The sequence below is a fragment of the Lemur catta genome, chromosome 1, assembly GCF_020740605.2.
Source record: "Lemur catta isolate mLemCat1 chromosome 1, mLemCat1.pri, whole genome shotgun sequence".
In the NCBI taxonomy this organism is placed as follows: Eukaryota; Metazoa; Chordata; class Mammalia; order Primates; family Lemuridae; genus Lemur; species Lemur catta.
The window spans coordinates 86,144,707-86,162,190 of record NC_059128.1 but is presented as its reverse complement, the minus strand read 5'-3'; the positions used below and the strand labels follow the sequence as shown (position 1 = coordinate 86,162,190).

Here is a 17,484-nt window from a genome sequence, read left to right as displayed (position 1 = left end):
TCTGTTTATATTCAATTTATAGAATAACCTTGAGATTAAATATAGATTAGAAAGATTTTTGATAATAATCCACTGAACATGAACTCTTCTGTTTGTGAGGCTGTGCTGTTATTCACACTGGCTTTTCTTTGCCCCTCTTAGGCTGATGTATCACAGTCTAATATGAAAGTGCAAAATTAGGGATTTTTCATCTTTCAAAGGGTGTGGCACCTAATTCCTAATTATAGTTTGATCTTTAAAATATAAACTTAGTATCAGAACTGTATCAGAGATATAGATGTTGAAGCATATTTTAAAACATGGAATAATTACTAATGAACACGTAATGAACATTTGTTTTCCATGTACCATGCACTGTGAATTCATTTAATACTCACAGCAATTGAATGAGGTGGAAATTGTAATAATTCCCTTAAAGAGATGAAAACAAAATCACTTTAAAGAAATTAGGCAACTTTTCCATGGCTTTGCCGTTGAATAGATATTTAGCTAGAATTTTATTCCAGAGTCTTATACCAGGTTTAATGTTCATGAATTCCATTTCCAAATCAAAAATAGGATGAATAACTCTGGATCTCTAGAATTTAGTTTCCTTGGAACAAAATTCAGTCAATCATATCCTGGAGTGATTAACAACTTACCATAGTTCCTATGACACAAACATGGCATAATTTTCTATTACTTGATTAAATAAGAACAAAGTAGTATGTGTTAAGAAGGTATAATAGCATCCTTCTTTCTCAATCATTCAATCTAGGTTTCTATGCTCTGTCTGTGCCATTTCTATGTAGCTGCCACTTCCAGAGTTGAATCTCAAATCATTCTACTAATCCTAAACTTTCACCCATGACCTAGTCCTACCCCCTCACTCCTGGAAGTTCACTCAGCATTTCCATTTGATTATCATTTCATATTTTCCCCAAGAAGAATACACTTAAAGCTGGAGTTATCATTTATTCTAACAAAGTAGCCCATATGCTCTCTTTTTGTATTCCAAAAGTCTTCTAATTGTATGGTTTCTAATATATATCATATACTCCATGCACCTCAATCTTACTACAACAAAGATTTATTTTTTAAAACTCACTGTTTAAATGCCTTTGCTATGCTCTCCCTTATAAGCAGGAACTAAATAATGTGTACACATGGATATATATAGAGTACAGAATGACAGACATTGAAAACTTGCAAGGGTGGGAGGATGGAAGGAGGTTAGATGATGAGAAATTACTTAATGGGTACAATGTGCATCATTCTGGTGATGTATACACTAAAAGCCCAGACTTCACCACTACAAAATATGGCCATGGTAACAAAATTGCCCTTGAACTTCTTAAATTTATACAAATAAAAATAAAAAATAATAAATGCTTTTGCTAGCTTCTGATTGCCTAAAACTGGTGTCGTGCTCAAGGACAGGATAGGATATGCAGGTGATATAATATCATCTAAGGGAAGAGGTAGGTACACATGACTCTTCTGCCTTCCCAGTATTCTAGTACTTTCTCTAGTGTACCACAGCCACAATGGTAAACCAACATATTCATCAGGTATTTGGAGTTAGAAAACAGGTTAGAAAACACAGGCAAAAACCACGTTTCTTAGCTGACACGTAAGGCCTTTCCCAATTTGGCACTAGCCTGTCTTCAAAATCCTTATGTCCTAATACTTCCTGAGCCTCATCCATCTACCAAACTGGACCACAAATTCCCACACCCAAGTGGTTATTCATGCCAGAAATAGGTACTTAAATGCCAGGAGACCCTTAAGGTACATTCTGGCCACAGGGCCACCTGGTTTTTCTTTCCAGTTCCTATGGTCTCTTGTCTGACTGATCCTCTGAACTATCTCCTTAGCTAAACATGACATGCACAAAGAGAGAGATAGCCTTATGCTTCTGTGTCCTCTGATCTAATCAAACAAGACCCATAGCATGAACAGTGCTTTTGGACTTGGTGTACCCTCAATACACCAAGTTGACTTGACTTTGATTGAAATGAGATAGTCCTCTTCCTTTAGTTTTCCTTTCTACTAAATCCACTGATATTTACATTGTGTCAGACTTTTACTGTGTTCATTCTGCCTGGTCTAGTGATTTAAACAGAATTCGAATGCTAGAGAAACTTAAAAGTTATTCCATCAGCATGTTTACTAGACAGTTCTATTGTAGCCTGCTCAACAGTGAGCATGAAATAGCTCACTGAGTATAATAAGTAAGACATATTGCCAGTAGGCAGATGTTTAATGGTGTGATGCAGGAAGTGTCAAGTTTCTAAGCATTGGCAAGATCTGTTTCTAGCTTTGACTCCAACAAAAACTGGGCCCTCCTGCCAAAGACAGTGAAATAAAATCCTGCCCATACTCCAGTTTGCAATCATAGGAAGGAAATGGTTGCTGTCAGTTGAGAGGTTAAGAAAGCTAATATCAAAATCAGAAAACACACTATAAGACACACTGAAAGGGAACAAGTTAGTCAGTATTTGCCATGTCTTCATTCAAACATCAAAGTTTTTAGAAAAGGGGAGGGGGGGGCATGAGGTCCAGTTATGGGGAATAGAACAGATTTCTGGTCTACAAGTTTCTCCTTCTCATGATGCAATTCAGTTCAGAAGTGAACCCCACATTCCATCTCTTGAGGCTTCTCTCTACCCTATTCCTTTGTCTTTCTGCAGATGAGCTCTACTTTGGCTTCCTGAGATAGGATCCTTCTATTATCTAGAGGCAAATAATTATGGCTAATGAAATATGCCAAGTAGGGGGCTCAAGTAGGTAATTACTTTTTCAAGGATTCAATTTTGAATCCATGCATTTTCTTAGGCAGAAGACCAGAGACACTGAGCTGCCCAGTAGAAGCCCAATAGAAGTAGATAGAAACATATTAAATTAATTCCATTTAATTCTGTAAATGAGAACTTCTAGTGAGCTATATGTGTGTTACAGCTGTACTGATCTTCTCAGGGGAACACTTTCAGTGGCCAAGTTAGGGTAGCCAGAGTCCCCCTGAACCCCGAGGGTGGCCAGCTCATCTCTATTTGCTCAGGACTTTCCTGGTTTTAGCAGCGCATCCTGGGAACAACCTCAGCCCCAGGAAACATGACCTCTGATCACCATGAGAAATGCTTTACTTTTTCTACAATATATTATAAAACTATTATATTCTATATTGTGTGCTACATTTTAAAATAAGCTGAGACACAGTACATGATCCTCTGATTGTATTATAATGTTATGAATATAATCTACATTTTCCAAATGAGGCATTAAGACTCCTGGGTTAAATGGCCTGCCCAAATTCACACAGCTAAGTAATGGAGTCACGAGTTAAAACTAGGCCTTCTAAGTTCTGTGTACTTACCAATATATCACATTGTCTGTCTTTTACTCAGAAGCAGTATAGGATTTTCCCCTCCTCAATTCCCCTTGCCTAGCTGGAAGAAGTAGAGATATAATTTGTCCTCACTTAGTGTTTCATCTGTAATTTGTACTCTTTGGGTTATTTTCTTCTCTTTCACTGTCACCATCACCCAGTAGTTATTGTTCGACCACTGTGTTCCCAGAACACCTGAGTCATATTTCACAGGATGCAAGTTATAGATATATTTCAAGTTATAGATATATCATTCAAAGATTAATACATTTAATACCTTTAGTGAGACAGTCAAACTTTGAATTTACATTTGCAAACAATTTTCCACTTCTCTCCTTCATGTGCCCTGACACACTATTGTCCAACACATTCTCTTGCCCACGATGCTACTTAAGTTTTTGTACTGCTTCCTGGTCTGCATTTCTTGTCCACATCCACATGTCAAAATTGTATCCAAACTTTAAATCCCAACTCAATGCCACCTTCTCCATAAAGTCTACCCTGATAACTCCAGATTGGAAATACTGCCTCCTTAAATTTTCAGAGCACTTTATTCTGGAAAGTAAATCATGCTTTATCCTGTATTGTAGCTGAGATAATTGGGTAAATACCAAAAGTGAAATTCTGATGTTTACATGGCAATTGTTATTTTTTATTACTCCAAATACAAAGAATGCTATGTTGTAAGTGGGCATAAATATATGGAAATAACATTTTATTTTCTTTAAATTCTGAAAAATATGCAATTTGAGGAATATTTAAGTATAGCATATACATGATTATATTAGATTATATATTTAAAAAAAAAAGGCTTCAGTTTTTCACTTCTCCCATAAAAGGCAGTCTATTTCTACATTCCTTGAATCTCAGCCAGACTTAATGACTTTCTTACACAACAGAATACAGAAAAACTAATGGTTGTCAGTTCCAGCCTTAGATTCAAATGGTCTTGCCTGCTTCTACTTGTTCCCTTAGAATCCTGTCACTCCTTGTAAATAAGCTTGGTCTAGCCAGCTGGATGATACATGACACATAGCCCAATTCCTCCCTGTTACCCCCAGAAGAGCCAGACAACCACTGGTCCCTCTCTAGTGGGCCATATATGAATGAGTGAATGTAGACAGGATCAGTGGATTTATTGCTTTAAGCCACTGATTTCTGGAGTTCTTTGTTACATAGCAATATCTAACTGATACAGTGATTATATCCTATTAGGATAGGTTATAATACTAGGATACAATGTAATAGAATGTCAAGATTGTAAGAGGCTTTAAAGAATCAAGCATCTTACATTCAAGTTTCCTTTGCAATATTTCTAACAAGTGATCACCTAGTCCCGTGGTCCCCAACCCCAGGGCCATGGACCGGTACTTGTGAGGAAGCTGGCCGCTCAGCAGGAACTGAGCCACAGGCAAGCAAGCAAAGCTTCATCTGTACTTATAGCTGCTCCCCATCATCTGCATCACTGCCTGAGCATGCCCTCATCCCCCCCATTCCCAGTCATGAAAAAATTGTCTTCCATGAAACCGGTCCCTGGTGCCTAAAAGGCTGGGGACTGCTGACCTAGTCTATTTAAATATATTTAGCAATGGGAAACTAAGGTTTTACAAAGACAGCTCTCGTTGTTGGAAATATCTCCTCATATTGAGCAGAGTTCTGCTTTCACATGATTTCTTCAGTGATCTATGTTCTGTCCACTAGGAAGCGCAGAACAGTTTAGCCCCTTTTCTATGCCCAATCTTTTAAATATCTGCAGATATTTAACATATTCTTACCTAATCCTTATTCAGCATGTATCAACATAAAGCCTCTGCCAGCCTGGCTCCCCGAACAGCCATGAAGGACAAAGTGCGCCCTCCTCCCCTGTATCTACATGCACTGAAAATGCTGTATTGGTGAGAAATAAACCTATATTTCATTAATACACTGAGATTTGGTAGTTGTTTGTTACTGTCTCATAACCTAGCTTATCTTGACAATATACTATTTATACCTGATCTTGTTATATTTAGCCTGTTGGTGTAATATGTTAAGATCTTTTGGACATTTGCCTTGTTAAAATGCCAATACTATGAAATATAAACTACACATTCAATGCAATCTCTATTAAAATACCAACAACACTCTTCACAGTAGTAGAGAAAAAATGTCCTAAAATGTATATGGAACCCAAAAAACCCGAAATAGCCAAATCAATCTTGAGCAAAAAGAACAAAGCTGTAGGCATCATACTATCTGACTTCAAAATATACTACAAAGCTATAGCAACCAAAATAGCATAGTACTGGTGTAAAAACAGACACATAGACCAATGGAACATAAAAGTCCGGTTATAAATCCACACATTTATAGTCAACTCATTTTCAACAAAGGTACCAAGAACATGCAATGGGTAAAGGACCGTCTCTTGAATAAATGGTGATGGAAAAACTGAATCAATATATGCAAAAAATGAAACTAGACCCCTATCTCTTAATATATACAAAAATAAACTTCAAAATGAAGTAAAGGCAAATCTAAGACCTGAAAATCTGAAGCTACTAGAACAAAACAGTGGGAAAATACTCCAGGACATTGGTTTGGAAAAAGTTTTTTGAGTAAGATCTCAGAAGCACAGGCAACCAAAGCAAAAGTAGACAAATGGGATCACATTAACATAAAAAGCTTCTGCACAGCAAAGGAAGCAATCAACAAAAGTGAAGAGACAACCCACAGAATGAGAGAAAATATCTTCAAAATACCCATCTAACATGTGAATAATAAAACAATATATAAGGAATTTAAATAATATCAAAAAATTATAATCTGATATATAAATGGGCAAAAAGATGACATACAAATGACCAATGGGTATGTGAAAAAATGCTCAACATCACCAATCATCAGGAAAATACAAATCAAAACCACAATGAGATATTATCTCACCCAGTTAGTATAGTTATCATCAAAAAGACAAAAAAAAAAAATGCTGACGAGGATGCAGATAAAGGGGAATGCTGGTACACTGTTGGTGGGAATGTAAATTAGCATAGCCGCTATGGAAAACAGTGTAACGTTTTCTCAAAAAATTAAAACTACCATTTGATCCAGCAATCCCACTACTGGGTATGTATCCACAAAGAAATCAGTACATCAAAGATATATCTGCACTGTCATGTTCACGGCAGCACTATTCACAATAGCCAAGATTTGAGAATTAACCTAAGTGTCTACCAATGGATGGATGCATAAAGAAAATGTGGTACGTGTACATACACACACACACCCCTCTCACACCATACAATGGAATATTCTTCAGCCCTAAAAAGGAATGAAACCCCATTGCAGTAACATGGATAAAAATGGAGGCAATTATGTTAAGTGAAATAAGCCAAGCACAAAAAGACAAACAGCACATGTTCTCACTCATATGTGAGAATTAAAAAAGTTAATTATATGAAGATACAGAGTAGATTGATGGCTACCAGAGGCCAGGAAGAGCCTAGGTTAGGTGGGGATGAAGAGATGTTGATTAATGGGTATAAAGATACAGTTATATGGAAGAAATTTTGTTCAACAAATAGATGACTATAGTAAATAATAATTTATTATATATTTCAAAATATCTAGTAGAGAATAATTCAAATATTCCCAGCACAAAGAAAAGTGTTTAAGATGATGACTATTTCAATTACCCTGGTTTGATTATTATATATTATATGAATGTATCAAAATATCACATGTACCCCAAAATATGTACATCTATTATATATCAATAAAAAGTCTATATAAAGGCAATTCCATTAAAAACCTCCCCAAGTACAATATCATTTATGGATAATTACACTTTGGGTCCAGTCATTCAACCTATTATTACTTCATGCAGGTTATTTTCCTAGGGGATATTCTGAAATTCTTTTGTAAACATCTCTCTGAAATGTAGATAGAAATGAATCTACAATGTTTATTTCATACATCCATTTAAAAACCTTGCCAGACCAATACATAATGTATTGTTAAATACATTAAATACATAATGTCATGTTAAACTCAAAACATACTATTGGGTGCAGTGGCTCACGCCTGTAATTCTAGCACTCTGAGAGGCCAAGGCTGGAGGATCACTTGAGGTCAGGAGTTCGAGACCACCCTGAGCAATAGTGAGACTTTTTCTCTACTAAAAATAGAAAAAATTAGCCAGGCATGGTGGCACACATGCCTGTAGTCTCAGTTACAAGGGAAGCTGAGGCAGGAGGATCACTGGAGCCCAGGAGTTTGAAATTGCTGTAAACTAGGCTGACACCATGGCACTCTAGCCTGGGTGACAGAATGAGACTTCGTCTCAAGAAAAAAGAAAAACAAAAGCCCTCAAAACATGTTATAAATATAAAATACAATTTATAATAGAACCGATTCAGAAATTTATTTACAAATTATATCAGTTTGGTATAACAGTGAACCATCCAGTCCTGGGGTCAAGTAGACCTAGTTCAAATCTCAGCTCTGATACTTAGTCAACTGTTTGATCTTGACCATGCTTATTGCCTCGAAGCCTCAGTTACCTTATTTGTACAACGTGAATAAGAATCAGTATTTACCTCAAGAAGTTGTTACAAGGATTAAAGGAAGTAATGAATAAATAATGCTTAGATATGGGCCTGTTATACTGTAACATTTGAAAAAGTATTAGTTATATAATTATAATAATTATGAATTTGAGAGATTATCTCATTAAAATGCTTGTTTATATTTACCCTATTATATTTCAAACTGTAAATCCTAAGGAAGACTAAAAAACAAGAACTATCTTAATCTGCTAGTTGTAGATTTAGAACTCATCATGTCCAAGAATAGAAGTGCAGTTCTGGCAACAAGCTATTTAATGTTTAAGGAAGTATTGTGGATTAAATGAACTTGTTACTTTAAATAAGGAGTAATTGCTTACAATGTTATAGATGCACCTTATTTTGTCAGCAGTGATTATTCTACTGCTCTATTGCAATACTAAATAGTCTGCTAAAAAGAGGAACTCTACGTTACCCACCTTCATGGAATATAGTATTTATTTACTAAAAGAGACCTAAAACATACTCTCTATATTATTTAATGGGAAATATAAAGATTATCTTCAGTGTTCTTTTTTTTTCTAATAGTTTTTTATGCATGTTAGATGTACTTAGGCATATCAATTACATTTTGGAAAGAACCAGCAGATGTAGGAGCCTGGTATTCCTTACAACTTCCCATCTCATTTAGTGGGGTTATTTTCAATGTTTTTTGCTCATAGCTGGTAATTTTCTAACACAAGTGATTATTGTGCTCAATGTAACAGATGATATTCTCCATAGTACTGAACTATTTTAAATCACTGTTTTAAGACAGACTACTCGAATACCATGTTCATAATGGATGTGTAAGTGATCTTAATTTGCTACTCTTCCAACTCAAAGACTATCTTGAAGGCATTAGAATATTAAAGTTGATTCTGTGTGTTGTATCTAAGATTTGTTAATTTCCTAATAAATTTAAGCCCAAGAGACTTAGGGGTCATGATTAAGGATCTGTTATAAAGAACTTAAAATGTATAATAATATGTAAATGTTCCATGAGCAAATCAAACACAGGAAAGGCTTTAGAAAAATACTGTGCTTCAACATAGTATGTTTTTCTTCAACAAATATACTCTCCTCAGGTTTCCTTACTAGGCATTTTATTTTCCTGAGGCTGCACTGTCCCCAGTAACTGCTGTATTAAATGGGTCCTTCTGTGATGCTCAAAGCCAGAGAAGAATAAGACTAGCACTGGCTTGAGATGTATTCGTGGCTTTTTGATGTAGACCCTGGAGTGGGAAAAAAAATCTTGAATGGAGACACAGGGGTGAGAAGACAGAAGTAGCACTGTGCTTAAGCTTATGTTGGTGGCCTTAGTTTTTTAAACTGAGAAAAGACTGTCCTCGGGAGTTGGGTATATGATATAATTTACATCACTAAAAGTGAGATGGACTTACCAAATGCTAGTCTCTTAAAAGTACATGATTTGGGAGAATTTTAAAGTGTGTCTCAAATACTACGAGGTAGAGTTAGTGGTTCATAGAAGCCAGGGAAAGGTCAATTTCTTGTGGAGTCTGTTTTGATTGGCAGTCACCTAAAGATGAAAGGAAAACAGGCCCTTTCTGAGGAGCTAACTAACGCTGTGCGTATCAGGAAGTGAAGGCTCCAGTGCCAGGGACTGGCTAAATGAAAGGTGTCAGAGTTGATGACAGCTGTGATTTCCTTCCCTGAAGTAGGGCCACTATCTACATCCTGGGTTGATATGCATGTGGGGTTCATATGAATCCTCTGGATCTAAAATAGAAACCTATCTTCCTTAAGACATGACTTTTATATAACCAGTAAAGTTTGAATTTGCCCTTGCCTACAACCCAGAATTACCCTGAGGTTTTACATTCTTAAGTACTATTAATAATGGAAGTAAAAATACAATTTGGGGGAAAAATTTTCTATCATCTGCCTCTTGAGCACACAGCATGGTCTCTAGTAGTGTAGATATCAGGTTTCTTGGATGTGTGTAAAGACACAGGGATATATTCTCTAATATTACCAGAGGATGGGTGGGGGTCTTACACAGTATCACTGGATCGACTGTGGGTAATACTCAAATGTCCTTTCTGGATTTATGGTCTATTACTGAGCAAGAAAGAATTTTAAGCTACAAACTCAGGCCAGAAAGTGAGCTGATGAAAAAGCTGCCAATCTATAACGTGGTGAACGACGAGCTATTAGTAGCTTGAGTATGACAGTTCCATTTTCTTAATTCTTTGAACTAGTTTCATGAATTTTTGCCACTATCTATTTAGGAAAAGATATGCCTAAAAGGAATTATTGATAGTCTATCCCAAGAAAACTATGGTATTTCTAAGACTGATTTAGATTATAGATAGCAAATTTTACCTAATTCCACAGATACCATGCAACAAGGTATTTCCCACTAAAAGGGTCCATAGTTGTAGTGATGTCTCATCAATCCACACACTGAAGTAGTCAGCCTAATGCCCAGTGTCTGTGGCTGGTATCAAAATGTACTCTAATGATCCCATGTCTTTCTAAATAGAGAAGATTTCAAGTGCTCCTGAGAAATCTCCAACAGAGCCTAGTGAAGCATTCAGCTGACCTTGAACTAAAGAGATCTGGTAGGGCAAAATGGGATAAGCAGTATTCTTGGCCATAGAAAGTCAATGGCTCAGCAACTCATTCTTGTTCCATAGGTTTGAGAAAGTTGGTGGTCTTATTGCTTTCATTTTCTTAATTAAGAGACTCTCTGAACTAGCCAAGAGATACTGGGTTGTTCCTCCTACAATGGTTTAAGCAAGCTGACTTCCTTTAAGCTCCTTAAGACCTTAAAATCAAGTTGCAGGATAAGAATCTTGTTAAATTCATATAACTTAAGAAACTAAGATTAATATATACTATAGGAATGATGCAAACAAGTGGGAACACAGAAAAGGCTCTCCTCACTTCTGCTGCCTCTCCATTTTATCTTTGAGACATTTCCCTCCAATAAACCTCTGGTACTTCTACTACTGTCATGGTACATGCTTTATATGTGACTCTTAACTTACATATGTTACAAAAGTGACCAAAATCTTATAAAATTACTAAAAGGTGTAAAATGCAGAATTTGTTGATTTCACCAAAATATGCATCCTTCCAGGTTTCTCCCTTTTCCATTTATTTATTTATTTTCTGTCCACCTTTTCTCTCTCCTTCCCCCAATTCCTTTCCCAGAGCCCATCTGAAGTTTTATTGTGACAGATGGGAAAAACAGAATAAAGTTTGGCATGTATTTTCAAGAAACACTTACAGGAAATGCACAGACAGCTGAGCAGCAATCAGAAAGCAGAATCATTAATTCCATTATCTGGTTTCAGTGTGTATAGATTGTTCTTTCATTCACACTTGAGAAGGGGGAGGGGGAGGGTGCATGTGGTTTGGCTTTGAACTGATCAGGGATGATGAAGGCAGAAAAGTGAAGAATGTCGTAGCACTGTCATGAAACAGCAATGACTTCCAATTTTGAAAGTCTCCTCCAGTCTCGGTTTTTCAGGATAATAGAATTTGTGATATGACAGGAATTATAGTACTACTAATATTTCATTTTACTAAAAAAGATATTTAAAAATATAAGAAAAGTAAAATAAGGAAATCCTTCAGAAAGAGCTTCTGATTGAAAGTTCATATTTAAATATACCCTTCAGGTTCTTCAAGAGGAAATAAGCAGTCAGACAATGACAAATTCTCTTGTTGACTGAAAATTATCACCCTTTCCCATAATATCATAATTCCAAAATCCCCTGGAAAGTCCTTGAAAGAGGTGGTTTCTGAAAAAATAACAATATGGAAAGTATCTATTCAAAACATAAAGATGACCTATTTTAGCTAGACATTTACACTGCATGCAACTAACAAAAACATGGATGTAGATTAACTCTGATGCTTTGACAATGATAAAAGTCCATACTCAGCCATGAGTCAGGAAACCAAATTGTTACAAAGTGATGAATGCTGTATGTGATGAGGAATTGCAGAGTTGGTAAGATCATAAACTAAAATAAACCTCCAGGCTCATGACACTATTTTATAATATTTTTCATAATTAAATTAGAATGCAATGTAATTATTTTCTAAGGTAATCATTTTATTTAATTGGCCAAGTTACTATTTTTAGTTAACTTACAGACACAATAATGTGTGGGGTAGTGGAGAGAGAGCAGTCTATTTATTACCTGAATTTCTATGAATAAGTCATTGACAGCTTTGATCACAGCTGGCTTTTATAACTTATTTAAATTACTGTGACATTAGAATAGGAATGTGAGTAATTCTTCACCTATTTATTTTAAGTACATTGAAGTTATAGATGTAATAGAAATAACATATTAATCACTTGGGAAAATAAAAATAAAAATGACTCATATATATTATTTTGCAGGAGCTTCAAATTTGAAAAAAGTAACATGGATGGGTTTAACTCTCAAAGAATGAGAGTATTATAAAACAGAACTGTGAAACTTTTCACCTAAAAGTAACTAATATGTATCTAAATATTGCTTCTATTTATATTGTACATAAATGTAAATTTTAAAACTTATAAAACATCTAGTATATATCTATATGCATATAGATATATATATATACATATATATAAACTATACATAAGCTTTGTTCCACAAATTACACTTTAAAATGTCTAACTTTTATATGTTCACTACTATATTATTTACAAGGACACAGAAATAATTTTGAAAATTCACTAATAGAAGAATGAACAAATAAACATTACATAAATGTTTTAATATTTGCATCACTTAAAAATAATGAATTGGAAAGTTTTTCAAGGCATGTTATTAAATGGAAGAAAAGAGAAAAGAAAAACCAAGTTGCAGAGGCAATATGGCATTATGATTAAGATCATAGAATCTAGAATTATACCGAGCTTGAATACTGACTTTGCCACTCATTAGCTGTATCAAGAAAAAGATTTTCAAGTGCTTTATGCATTGGTTTCCTCATTTGTAAACTGAGGATCAAAATAGTACTTACCTCATAAGGCCATTGTAAGGATTAAAGGAGTCATTATACAGGAAATAATTATAACAGTACCAGGTAAAAAGTCAGCATTAAACTAGTGCTTATGTATTTAGGTATAGAATCACTTAAATTATGTTAAAATGCACAGAGATCACAATGCAAAATTATTTATTTTACATGAACAGTAAGCAGAGAGAAAAAGGCCTATGAATATTCATGCCCAAATGATACCAGTTTGTAACTTTTAGCATGAAACAGGATGTTTCTTATTTGAGTATTTTCCATGGAGAATAAAGTTTATGCATTATTTTTATGATTAAATTTTAAATACTTTGATAAATCCATTAAATGCAATAGTATGCAACTATGAAAAATAATGGTACAAATTATATTCAATAAGTTATTGACATGAAAAAATGTTCATGCACAAATCATTAAGTGTAAACAAGCAGATCAAAAGATAGCATTAATTGTATTAATATGAATTTATTTATGTAAAACTGTGTGGTTTTATTTCTGTATAGAATGGTAATGTTAACAGCTAAACCAGTTAGGGAATTCTGACTTACACATATATCCATATATATAATTATACATATAATTATATATTCATATTGTTAGATTTTTTTGTCATGAGCATGTGTTTGTGTCTCATTATTTTTAAAGAAAATCCTATAAAAGCTACTTTATTGTGAAAAAAGAAAGCAAGAGTGAGGCTAGCTAATTATACCATCATGCAACATCCTGCATTCAAAATGAATATGTTGCGAGCACAGCCAAATATAATCAAGGAATAGAATGAATTAGAAAGGTTATGAATGTACTTACCCACCACACACCTGGAGAGCAGAGAATTTGGAAGCACCCAAATCATTGCCACTTACTATTCGAGCCTTAAATGAAGAATGAGAAAAAACAAAGCAAAGAGGTTTTTAGCATACTACAGCTGTATGTACGTGAATTTGGGACATGGGTCAACTGCACTACACACGGAACACCTAGTATGACAGATGCTAAGCAGGGTCAGCTCCAAGTCAAAGCTACTGTGTTTTTGTGAGTGGAAGCTTTAAAATTAGCTGTCAGCATTTAAACAAAAGCACTGGCAGAGTCCAGGAAAATATATCATATTCCAAATACTATTTGCCCTTAAAACTTGACATGTGCGGTGAAGATCATGAATCCGTCAGGAAGGTCATGATTAGCCAGACTTAAGAACAGATGCTGTGTTTGACCGTAGCAGACCCCCAGGTTGGCAAGTGTAAGCTAAAGTAAGCGCAGCTGGCAAGGTGTGGGCTCTCCATAAACGCAACACATCAGGAGCACACTTAAAGGACAACCAAAGGATGGAAAGCCGGGACAGCATGCACATTTCACAACTAAAACAGAGGAACCAAAACAGGTCTAATATGTCACAAACATGTACAAAAGACAAGATCCCTCAAGAGGGAAGAAAAAGCATGATTTAAAACCTTTTCATCCACAGAACTGCTATCTGAAAGAGAATCAGGAAAAGAAGGGACACATGTTAGATGGAGTACTTTTTCAAAAAAGTCATTTACACATATACATGAACAAAGTGTTAATATGTTACATTGTTTAAAATCATAAATAGAGTTTCAAGGCAGAACCCCAAGGGAACAGGGATAGTTGGTTCTTATAATTTAAAGAGCTGAAAAATGTAACAGAATGCTTGAAAAATATAATAGGGTGATTATGGAATTTAATGAAAGACAACATGTCATATTAAGAAAAGAATACATTGAAGAATTAGAAGTTTTGGGCTCAAGCTAGGGCTTTGCCACTTACTAAACACACTGGGCAAACTATCAAATTCTTTAGAGCTGTGGTCCCCAACTCTTGGGCTGTGGACTGGTACCGGTCCATGGTCTATTAGGAACCGGGGTACACAGCAGAAGTTGAGTGGCAGGTGAACGAGTAAGCAAAGCTTCATCTGTATTTACAATCACTATCTCCCATCACCCCCAGGAGGGACTGTCTAGTTGCAGAAAAACAAGCTCAGGGCTCCCCCTGATTCTGCACTATGGGGAGTTATATAATTATTTCATTATATATTACAATGTAATAATGATAGAAATAAAGTGCACAATAAACGTAATGCACTTGAATCATCCCAAAACCCCACCCCCACCCCAGGTCTGTGGAAAAATTGTCTTCCATAAATCCGGTCCTTGGTGCCAAAAAGGTTGAGAACTGCTGCATCTAGGTCCATTCTAAAATAAGGTCACAAGTACTTTGCCTAATTGCCTCACAACATTATTGAGAGGATCAATTAAGATCAATATTTGTGAAAGTAAACTTCAGGTGACTATGTAATTAAATTCATATTATTAAGGGATCATTTATTTATGGATACTCATATTATAGAACTTGAGAGATAAAAAATTAATTAAACTGTTGTCAGCTTACAAATAAGAAAACTGATTCCTGAAGTGGTTAGGTGACTTGATTAAGGTCACAAAGCTAGTAAATGGTAGAAATGGGACAAAAATCCAAGGCTCCTGATCTCCCACCTGGTGGTCTTTAGACCCAATGTTTCAGGTGAGCTGAACAAAACAAAGACGGGTGATTGGTCCATAGTCTACAAATGCAATATTAGATAAATCACAGGGCCAACAATTTTCAGTTCTAACTGCTCATGGACCCAAGAATAGACTATTAAGGTTTTATTTTTATTTGTTTGTTTGTTTATTTTAAACTTAGGCCTAAACCTGCCAGGGTCATAGGACATGATCTATTACTACCTTACACAGTACTATTACTCTTAAACTTATTAATTTAGGTTTGCTTGCTAGCATAAAGCTGGAGAAACTTCTCTATGAATATGTTGGCAGAATGCTAGAGCTGGAGTGATCTTGGAATTCATTTAGTCCAAACCCCTTGTTGATATAGATGAGCCCCAGAAAGATAAAGATTTGCCCAAGGTCATGTAGCTCAATGATGACCTTACTGATGAAAATCTGAAATGTATTGGTTTTCTTGACTTATTAAGTATAGATTGCTTAATTACCATAATTAAATATTTTTGTGCAGATTTTATAATATCTCAGGCTTATATCTTCAAATACAAAACAGGGTACAGTACATTATAAAGTAATAAAAGACAAATTTATGGCCATAAATATTTTAAAGTACTATATAAAATATAGCAAATAAAATTCAGCATTATTTCAGAAGAATAATATATCATATCCAAGGAAAATTTAATCCAAGTATGATTTAAATCATGGAATAACTAATTTAACAACTCAATTGGTCAGAAAATACATATCTGATTAGGCGCCAAAAAGTCATTTGGGAAAATTCCAAAACCTTCTAAATAATTTTTAAAAACCCTTTAAATAGGATTGGAATGGGTTTTCCTTAAATTTAATGTGTTACAAAAATGTTACTTTCCGAATTATCAAATTCTGTGTAAAATATTAGGGTAGTGCCATAATAATTAAAAGCAAAACAAAACTGATCACAAATGTCATTTCAATTTATTTCTGGAAATTCTGGCCAATATATTTTTAAAAAACTTATAACTGACTCAAACTGTACAAAAGCAAATTATGTAACCAAAACTTATGTGCCCCTGTAAAATTCTGAAATAAAAACAATAAACAATATAAATATCAGAAGGCAGGATAAAAAAAGTTGTTACTATTTTTAAGAATTATAACTTTATATCTAGGAATGAAAACAAAATAAAATCACCTGGCAAACTGTTAGTGTAATTAAAATAGTTAAAGAAACTATATATTCAAACCATAAACAAAATAATAATGTTATTTCCTATATACTAGCCATAACTAGTTGGAAAACAATGAACAGAGATCTGATTTCAAATATCTAATACTCTGAATGAGTAATTTGTTTTCATTGACTCCCGTTGATAGCTGTCTTCCATCTAAACCATTCTACTAAATGAATGCAATCTTCCCAGTCATCAATTACCTTTCAGCTGCTAAATCTGGTAATACATTGACTCATTCAATGTTTCATTCATTTGCTCATTTACTGAATACATATTTATTAATTATCAGTGAAGCCTTTTTGTTCGCTTTGACTCCTTTCTTCTCTCCCTGCTATATTCTACAGTGAAACGTTTCTAGATATAGATATGATTATGCCACTCTTAAAACCCACCGACAACACACAATGCCATCTTGAAAGAACATCAAATCCATGCCTACTGCAGTCTCATGACTCATCATTTCTCATTCACATCCTAAACTTCAGTCACAATTATATTCTCAAAGTTCCATTTCTGTGCCATGCTCTCTGACTGAAATCTATAGGACTTTGCATTTGCTGTTTGCTTTCTCTAGAAAAACTTTTTCCCTTCCTCATCTAACTGCCTGTCATCCTCCAAAACTCAGCCGAAGTAAAACCCCCTCTCCTGGAAACTTGTCACACTTCTCCTGGGTTTGTGGTCCTGTGTTGAGCATTGTGTCCTGTGTGTTCCTCTCTGCTAATGCACATCCTTTGTCAGTTTCCTGATCTGCAATCCTCCCAATATTTGAGCTCCTTAATGATAGTCTGTTTTTT

The 17,484-nt window shown here is 35.0% G+C and overlaps 1 protein-coding gene across 2 annotated transcripts in view; it reads right to left on the bottom strand.

The window, feature by feature from the left end:
- UNC13C (unc-13 homolog C) overlaps positions 1-17,484 on the bottom strand; it is a 533,240-nt gene that overhangs the window by 364,866 nt on the left and 150,890 nt on the right. For both annotated transcript variants that reach the window (XM_045555386.1, XM_045555388.1), the window contains exons 3-4: positions 14,403-14,425; positions 13,762-13,826 (exon numbers count right to left, since the gene is read on the bottom strand). In XM_045555386.1, coding sequence (XP_045411342.1) covers positions 13,762-13,826; positions 14,403-14,425 — 88 coding nt within the window. The remainder of the gene's footprint in view (positions 1-13,761; positions 13,827-14,402; positions 14,426-17,484) is intronic.